This window comes from Corvus cornix, chromosome 2 (genome assembly GCF_000738735.6).
Source record: "Corvus cornix cornix isolate S_Up_H32 chromosome 2, ASM73873v5, whole genome shotgun sequence".
Lineage (NCBI taxonomy): Eukaryota > Metazoa > Chordata > Aves > Passeriformes > Corvidae > Corvus > Corvus cornix.
In genome coordinates, this window is record NC_046333.1 from 131,959,103 (window position 1) to 131,968,965 (window position 9,863).

Here is a 9,863-nt window from a genome sequence, read left to right on the forward strand (position 1 = left end):
ATTTCTTTCTGAACCTGGGTGGGGGAGGGGCTGCTGAAACCTGCCTTCTATTGGAGGACACATTCATTTCACACATTTCCCCTTAATTTGTCTCAAACCAAGAAACTGACACAGTCACAGCTCTCTGGCATACAAACAGCTGCCCTGGAAGGAACAGCCTACGGGATTCCCTCGGGCAGGACATTTGATAAAGCAGGTACACATATTTCCACCACTGAAATGGTACATTCTCCAAGCTGCAGTATACAGCTAGTTTTACTTTCTACACAAAGTCAGTGAAGACACAGTGACAGTAGCATCCATATGTAATTGGATGGCATCTTCACAGAAGAGAGCAAAACAAAGACATTGAGGTGGACAGACTACAACAGGAAAGAATTTCTGCTCATTTCCGTCTGAACAAACCAATACTGTGCTTAGTCATATGGCTGTGGGGAAGACAGGGAATCAACTCTGTCATGAGGTGGCTGACCTTCAATGAGATACTTAAAAACACAGTGTCCATTTCTACCTGACAGAAGATCAGTACAGAAGGATGGAATAAGTTACTAGCATCAACAGTTGGACTTCTCAATATTGCTTAATCACCCCTTCAAACTGATGCTTCTGACCTTAATGGCAAAGAAAAAAATTACAAGAACTGTAATGACATTGTAGCTGAAAGCTTCTTGTCCTGGAGCATTGAATCCTTAGCTATTAGGATGCAAATAATAAGCCTGTTCTTTTGGTTAAAATTATTTCTTATTGAATAAGCAAGCTGGAGACATTTTTTTAATGGATTATCAAAGGACAATCAGAAAAAGAAAAGTTTGTTCATTCCCAGAATAGACAAGCACATTTTTGCAGTTGCAATTATATTTTATTCTCATTAAACATTTTTTAAGGGTTTTTTTTTGTTTTTTAATCAAAACATAGTCAAAATTTAATTGCTATGAAAAAGATTATGAAAAAGGTTACAGGTAGATATTAATTTTCATCTGATTTATAAAGGTACCACTTTACTTCAGAAAAGCATAATTTTCTTTCTGAAATGAACATTAACTTTCTTAAGTAATTGTTTACATATGAAAAAACCTAAGTCCCAAGAGTAATCTGTTATGTGAAGAAAGAGAATAAGAAAATTCAGAAACAAATACAGAAAAATTCCTCAGAAGTGATGTATGCTAAGCAATTCGAGTGTTCTGTTTTCTCATTTCTGTCATTTTTTCTGATTTAAAATTGTTACAAATATTACAAATCAGTATAGTTTTCCATGTCCAGATCACGCATAGTACAACTCTAATATGTTCACCCAGGTATGTACCTCAATACCTGACTATCCACTCACCACCACAAAGGGCAGACCCTGTCCTGCAATCTGGCTCAGCTGATTTTAGCAGGACTCAGGCACGTTTCAGGGTTTGCCAGCAGAGTAGTCACTGTAAGTCCCGAAGAAAGCACCTTTCCTCAGTAAGTTTACTGATTTCAACTGTATGTAACTGCTGTTAGTCAGCTGTAGGAATCAGATATAAGGGAGAAGTATTAACTAAATCTAAAACTGTCATTGTAAGATATCCAGTTTCTACTTATAGTCAGGCTGAAGCATCTTGGAGAGGTCCCTGAATGGCAATAGCTTCAATCTCAACTCTGGCCCCCTGTGACAAAACAATGAAGAAACATATTAGGAAATTAATATATCTATTTTATGAAGCAATTGGATGAACAATACAACTTTTTAAGAACAGAGTGACATTTGAGAGAGATTATATTTCTGACAGTTGTATTACTGATTTAGCAATATTCAGTAATATTGTAAATTCAATTTATGTTTACTCAAGTACCATAACCCCTTATTTCTAATGTTGTATCCACCTTCCACCATCAAGAAATGTGTATATCATATTCAGATCTCTGATAGTGTGTGGGAATAATACTAGTATACTTAAGAAAAAAACTAATTAAGAGTCTTCATTAAAATAATTGCAATCAAAGCTATTTCAGAATAAGAAAAGCTATCAGAATGCTTCAGTAGTAAGGTATTTCAGAAAATTTGGGTGTTTTTTGTAGACAGAAAAGTGACACTTACTCTGGGCAAAGCAGCAACTTGATAGGCTGCTCTGGCTGGGAAGTTTGCCTTGAAAACTGTAATTTAATCAGAAGCATACAGTAATAACTAAACTTTGCTTGATAAAACACAGTTCAAAGTAATCTATATAAAATGCAATCATTGGAACAGTTTCAGATTCAAGGCTACAAGACTTCTATGCCAGCTATCATTTCCCCCTTGTTGTTTTGTTTTGGTGACTGACTGCTCTCAATCTCAGCAAGCCACCACTCATCACCAAGCAGTCAGCTGCAGTTGTGATCTAGTAGCCAGTGATAACTTGCACTCTGCTGACACTACAGGGCCTTAACACCAACTTGGCTGGAAAAGAAAAATTAAATCAGAATGGTGATCATCCAATTTCAAACACCAGGGAGTGGGAGATGGCTCTTTCACAGAAAGAGCAGGAGAGAAACAGGACCCTGCTAAAAGAATCATGAGCAAAGATAAAGATCCCAGATTCACATAAAATCAACAGGAGTCCAACCTTACTCATATCATAGGAAAACAGAGGAAAAATAGGCCCTTGACTTATTTCTCTGTGCCCATTTAGAACTGGCAATCACAGATACTAGAACAGGGGTGAGGAATGGGGAAGGGTACTGGTAAAGATACAAGCGGTGAATTCGTAGAGTATTAGAATATATAATTATTTATATATTTATATATATATATATATATATATATATATATATATATATTAGAGTATTAGATATATAGGGACCTTTAAAGACCACATAGTCCAATTCACCACCATGCCACAGCCAAGAACATCTTTCACCAGATCAGGTTGCTCAAAGCCCCATTCAACCTGACTTTGAACACTTCCAAGGAATTTGCATAATGAAGTGGAAGTTTTACTAGTGACAGTTACCACAGAACTGTCAATAATGGCAATTTCAGGGTCCTGTATTGAGATAATAAATCACAATCAAAGAACAGCAACAACTGTTTTCTCAAACTCCAGGCTGGAGGCAACAAGTAACTAATCACGCAGCTGGTCTGGTTTTACCCTGCTTAAGCACACACACTCCCAGTACATTTTGACAAGCAGGAGAGTGTGCTGCTTGCTCATCAATAAGACTCCATTCAAGACCAGATGTTGCTATCTAATTAAAAGCTAAAGCCATATAAATAAGGAGCTCATGCAAATTCTCCCAAATTATTCTGCACAACATGGCTCGTTGGAATCACCTGTTTCAGTCTATACTCAGTTTTGTTGATCACACATTGTTCTCTTTTTTCTTCAAATGGAGCAGCATGGCTCATCCTTGTATAAAGAACAAGCCCTGTCCCATAACAATAACCCTCAAGTTGGTCAAAGATACAGACTTTAAAGAAATGGAGTTACAAAATCTGAAATTCAGCATTTGAAGGCTGCCTACAGTAGAATTATATCCAGGACAGCAGAGCATCAAGCAAGATAAAGAGGCAAGGAAGATCAACCTGTAGGGATAGCAGGAGTTGATCTTCATAGGAGAGTGAGTTAGTAGGATGGTGGAACACAAATCCACATTAAATTAGGCTGTGCTTGATCTGATACTTGAAAATTATATATTTTTAAAATTTCTGCTGGAATTTCAAAGAATATGGAATGACATCATCTGAGTCATTAAAACCCTTTGATTACCATGAACATAATTTGTTCTACAAGCCATAATGGTAAAACTCAAGCAAAATATCTACTTACATTGTTTATAAACATCGTTAATATCATTGTAGTCCTTCATGTCTGCCATCAAAACCGTAGTCTTCACAACTAGAGATCATACACCTGCAGTTATTTTAGACCTCTGACTTGCATACAAAGATTGAAAAACTTTACTGCATTTCTTGCTTTTATTTAATACATTTCTCCTAAGTATTCTAAACACGTTGAAAAGTTTTGCAAACAGATATTGACCATTAGAGCTACATCTTAGGGAACCACCTAAAAGTTCTGAGCACCTAGTATATAGTAAAACTTTAAGGAATGAAGCCATTTCTGACTAGCTCTGAAAAAGCCAAATTCTTCCAAGAGGTTGAACTGATAAGCAAATCAATTAAAATAGCTGTTGTAAGTCAACTGCTGCCAACAACTTATATATAATATCTGCTGCCAAAAACAAAGTTCATAAAAGGTCTGAAAATACAGTCTGTGCTAGAATATTTTACCTAGGACTGCCAGCATTAATCCTGGTGCAGCTCCACCATTAGAGTCCTCCACCCAAAAAGTATTGAAAGTGTCTAGAATATTAACACCACAGACACAAACCTGCTTTTACCTGGAGCAAAGCCTAGGATGCTTAAAATGTTTACAGTCACTGCAACACTGGCTGCACCTGAGCTTCCCCAGTTGGAATTAAAATATTAGTACCACTGCCAGAAATTTTTGGTGAAAGGCAGTGTTCCATTGATACCCATTGCAAAGACTTGCATGTAGATGTATTTCTTTTATTTTTTAGCCCAAATTCATAATTTATTTTGTTTCTTCCAGCTATTGGTAACAACTGAATGTTCAGCAAATAGCTTTTTTTTTTTTAAAAGGTCGCTTGATTTTTTTATATTTTAATTCAGGTAAAATCAACCACCTGTTTGCCACTGTCACAGCAGCACTTACCATTGCCATAGTCACAGCCTGCAGCTTTCAGGATTTCTCCCATGTTTTTTAGTGCCTAAAGAAAAATGAAACAAAAATCTTTTAGCTATCAGCTGGGTTATATTTATGTAAGTATGTAAATATGACTTGTGACTTGGCTGAATCCAAGTTTTACTGTAAGTTCAACCAGCAAAACCTCAAATGTCAAAAAAAAGACTGACCTAAATAAAAATTAATAAAAGGAAGCATCTAATCAATATTAAACCATCCATTCATTAGATGTAAATGCATGATGCGGCTCCATCTCATCCTATTACCTCACTCCATCTCTTTGCTGCCAGGGGAACAAAACTTTCCCTGACTCAAGCCAGGGTTTTTATTGGGGTGTGAACCTCTGCTTCAAACACTGATTCTTTCTTACCTTCCTACAAGAAACACAGTTCCTCCCCGACCTCCAAGTTGCTAAAGTGGAAAAATGATGGCTTTAGTTAAGATGGAATTACTTCCTCCTGCTTTTTCCTCATCTGGAGGATGTGAAATGGGGTTTCTAGTCTCCTCAACTTCTCACAATTCCATGTTTAATTAGACACATGCCAACAAGTTCATTGCTGGAAGACTTCTTACCTGCTTGGCTTCCTCCTTTGCCCCTCCAGAGACAAGCTGCCCAGTGGAAGGTTCCAGCCCTATCTGCCCTGCGATGTACATTGTCCGGTCCACCAGCACAGCTTGGCTGAAAACACAAGTGACATTTTAGGTTTAAAACAAGAAAACATTTCAAATTCCAAATCTGAAAGCACATTTCAAATTTTCTACAGTACTTTACAATGTATGAGAAAGAAGACTGAGGTTATGCAGATGCAAGTCTGTACATGCAGTCATACATTTAATCTGCTTATGCTTTTGGAAGAGCTGGGATTACATCATCTATGGAAGTGCATAGCTCTGCCTTTGAGGAGATAAACCTTGTTTCTTGCAAAGGCACAAGGTATGAATACAGCAACACAACACAAAACTGAGCTACAGATTCCACACAGCACATAGCACAGAGGGAAGGCAGAGTAAATAAAAACATTTTTTGCACCTGAAAATTGATATTCCATCTTAGTTTGAGAAGCAGACAATACCTTTCAACTACATCTCAGCTGCAGAGCAATAAAAGAAAAAAAAAAAGAAAAATCAGAAGAAATTTAACATTTTTCTTCTCAAACAGGCACCACAATAATGAGTTACAGCTGTCAGGTGACACCCTGCACCCCGGTTCTCTGGCAGTATTCCTCCAGAATCATGAATTTGGCCAGTCAGCAAAACACCTTGATCACTCCATCCCCAGAACAAACATTCTGCTCTCACCAAGTAACCTGAGTGACTTCTTGGCTGGGTTAATTCAAAAGAATGCAAAATTCAAGCTATTTGCAAAACATTTATATAAAAATGTCAGGTGTGTTTTTGCTGAAGTTGAGTTGGCAATTATTAATGTCTCTACCACAAAGAGCTTAAAAGTTGAAAACAAAGATTTAAACTACCTAGCAAACATTAAGCAAGAGACATAATTTAATTCTCTTCAGTCAATAATTACAAATATTTTGCAAACAAATTATAGAAAGATTCCTTTGGAAGAGCTTATGGTGTGTCAACACCATTTTTCTTATCTCTTCCCATTCCACAAGAAAATGTATTGTTTTGACCATTCAACAAGTCTCTTAAACTACACAAACTAGAGTTAGGAACCTCCCTGAAGTATATGGAATAGGAGGTTAGCTTCCCTTTAATGTTGATGGAAAAAGAGGGACATATTTAAAGAATATTTTTAGTACATCTCTCAACTGAAATTGACTCAGTTGGATTGTCTTAATCCATTCACCTCACAGGGGGCCAAACTAATTTAGGGACTCGGTCAAATGATCTGGGTTAGGCAGTTTGAACAATGCCATCATTGTCTTTCCTTTTACCCCTGTCCTACATTCTCCTGTAATTTCATAAGGGGAAAAAATAGCCAGTAACTTGTCAGATATGGTAAACTATCTTTCATGGGGATTATTTATTCTATCATCAACTAATAAAACTGGAGTAAATCATAAAACTACACCATTTAAAGAAGAGAAACCAGTGAATAAAGTAGTTTTCTAGGTGACACAGTCTTGTTGATAGAAATATGTGCATGTACACACAGGCTTCTTTGATTTTCTTTCCTACCACTCCTGCTGTGTTTGAGGCACAGGCCATCAGAGCACAAACTTCTGTTTCTGTTTGAAGCACAGAGAACTCTGCAACAAGAAAGTAAGGGCTCTCCAGTAAAAGAGATTGAATTGTACTGCTTATCACAAAGCAAATGAAAGTGAAACGTTTATCTCAACAGAGGCCTTTGGAGAGTCCTAAATCATGAATAACTTGGGAAAGAACAAGCTGAAGCCTTCTGATACCACTGCCAGATCAACACCTGCAGCAGCCTTATTGGATCCCCTCCTCTGCTCCTCAACTTCGCCTCTTGGTGTGCTTACCAATGGAATCCTCCATTCACTGAGACTAGGAACAATTTACCAGCCAAGGAATACACTTCTACTGCACTCAAATGCACGAGTGAAGCTAAGGGAAACTTCAACTCCACAAACCTCAATCATTCTTTAACTGCAGATGTACCTTGTAACTAGGGCCAATCGTAGCTACTCATTAATCAGCAGAGATGTGAATGTGTGTCTAATGTCATTCAGGTTTCAGTGTACCTAAATGCAAAACTGGACAGACACTGTGACCTAAGAACAACAATGTTTATCAGAGAGATGGTGTTAGGAACCATGCTCTTTAGACTGCAAAGTTAACAGATCTTCTTCACACAAATGATTGTGGATTAATACAAGAGCAGTACCTCTGCAGTGTCTTTTAAAAGGTTAATAACATTAATGAGATATATATATACATACACAGATATATGTGTCTTTATGTATCTATCTACCTACCTATCTCAAAGTACTGGCAAATGGATGCAGTAAAGGAAATAGAAAAATACAGTAAAAATAGGTCACCAAAAGCCTACTGAAGGGCTGTAGCAGAACCAGGAATGCAGCCCATACATCCAGTTCTCCATTCCACATTAAACCCTCATTCCTGTGTAACCAAGCTCAGACTTCACAGCAGAGATGGGGCAGTTATTTCTTGTGCAACTTTTGCTCTCTGGACTTCAACAAGTTTACTAAAATCTGATAAACTAAGTTAGTGATAAACTTATTGATGTTAGACCAGTCATATATTTAACAGGCTGCATAGTAAGCAGTATTTCATCAAGAACTACCAATAAGCACAAAATTTTGGAGTGGAGAGCTATGTTGAAGGCTGGGACAGTGGTGTGTGTGTGTGTGTGTGCAGCCAAAGAATTGTTGCCTTCCCGTGTCTTAGATGTTCTCCTGATGCCAAGCAATGCCAGGCCCCTGGCTGCAATCCACCAAGAGTTTATTGTTTACAGAAGTTAACCTTCATGTCATGTCTCTCTGCTTCTATACTTTGTATTTTCCCATCTTTATAATGCCTATAAGAAACACACAGTTTGAAGCTTAGAAAGCTAAGGACACAAAGTAACGGAGACAAAAATGAACCTGGAAGGCATGAAGATGCTATTGTGAAAACAAAGCCTGAATACAGAATTAAAAATTCTTAGAAAACATCCTGGTAAATACTTCTCAGTACTTTAGCTGTAAGAATCCACTATACTGACTGAACATATTTTCATATCCAAATTGCAAAGAGAAACCTTTCCCCAATTAAAACTGGGATTTTTCTTTTATTTTAATTACATACAGATCTGCTGCAACAACATACTTGTGAAAATGTTGAACATCTTACGTATTTTTACAGCAGTCAAGTTTTTAGACTGAAAAGCATTTATAACTATTCAAAATAAGAAAGAATTTTCAATTCCCAGGCACTGAGCTCTCCATCTAACCAAGCTCACCCTGGATTGGGCTCAGCCTTCATTCTCCATCACCTTCATAGTCAGCATCTCTAGCTTCCCTACACAACATGCTTGTCTCTAGTCAAGCACTTTTTTTCTGAGGAACAATCATTCTTCTTCCATTTTTTTTTTTAAATTCACTGCTTACCACTAATTTCAGAATTATTTTCCCAAATAAACTTTTTGAAGCATATCCCCTTCCCTTATTGGGCTGCAGTTTGCCATGGCACCACAGCCCCACTCGTGCTTTGGGACTCCAGGTGTCCCTGCAGGTTACTGGGGGAAGGGGGTACCAGTACTGGCCCCTGCCCAGGGGGTCCTGCCCTCACCTCAGCCCCAGGCCTGCCTAACAGACCCCCCAAGGACCTGCCAAAACCCTGCCAGCAAAACCTGCTCCTGCATCTCCCGAGAGACCTCCCACTCCCAAAATCACAGAATTGTTAGGGTTGGAAGGGACCTCTGGAGATCATATAGTTCAACGCCCCTAGAGCAGGTTAGACAGGAACACATCCATCTGGGTTTTGAACGTCTCCAGAGTCGGGCACTCTACAACCTCCTCCAACTGGGCAGCCTGCGCCAGTGCTCTGCCACCCTCAATGTAAAGAAGTTCTTCCTCATGTTGAGCTGAAACTTCTTGGGTTTTAGTTTATGGCCACTGCTCCTTGTCCTGACACTGGGCACCACTGAAGAGAGTCTGGCAGTCATCTCGTCACCTGCCTTTGAGGTATTTATAGGTGTTGATGAGATCCCCTCTGTCTTCTCTAAACAGGCGCAGCTCCCGCAGTCTCTCCTCATAAAAGATGCTCCAGATCCCTCATCATCTTTGTGCCCCTCTGCTGACCCTCTCCAGCAGCTCCTTGTCTTTCTTGTACTGAGGAACCCAGAACTGAACAGAACACTCCAGATGTGGCCTCACTAGAGCCGAGCAGAGCGACAGGCCACACTTTCCCGATGCACCCCAGGAAAGCATTGTCTGTAAGGGCACTGCCAGCTCATGGTCAACTTGTTATCCACCAGCACTCCCAGATCTTTGTTAGCTAAGGCATTACCTGTAGGGACCCAGCGCAGGGGCCTTTGTAGTGCTGATTATTTTCTTCACGAGCGAGGCCATAGCTGGAATCGGTGCTGAAGCTGCAGTAACAACTGACCCTCCTGCCAACCTGCCCCTCCTCCACTCCCTTCCCTCAGCGTCCGGCCAGCGCACACCCCACCCACCGCCGCCCGCGGGGCTTCTGGGAAATGTAGTCCCTGAGGGCTGT

General features: G+C 39.2%; 1 protein-coding gene across 2 annotated transcripts; it reads right to left on the reverse strand.

Moving 5' to 3' along the window:
• Positions 1 to 223: 223 nt before the first annotated feature.
• Positions 224 to 9,797, reverse strand: RIDA (reactive intermediate imine deaminase A homolog). 2 transcript variants are annotated; one of them, XM_010404944.3, is made up of 6 exons: positions 9,654 to 9,795; positions 5,286 to 5,391; positions 4,683 to 4,737; positions 3,774 to 3,842; positions 2,066 to 2,121; positions 224 to 1,634 (listed from the first exon to the last, which is right to left on the reverse strand). In XM_010404944.3, exons 1-6 carry the CDS (start codon positions 9,713 to 9,715, stop codon positions 1,572 to 1,574), a joined length of 411 nt encoding a protein of 136 aa, XP_010403246.1. In that variant the 5' UTR covers positions 9,716 to 9,795; the 3' UTR covers positions 224 to 1,571. The 2 variants fall into 2 exon arrangements, with proteins under 2 accessions (XP_010403246.1, XP_010403247.1); XM_010404945.4 differs by lacking the exon at positions 3,774 to 3,842 and having other exon boundaries at positions 9,654 to 9,797.
• Positions 9,798 to 9,863: the final 66 nt, after the last annotated feature.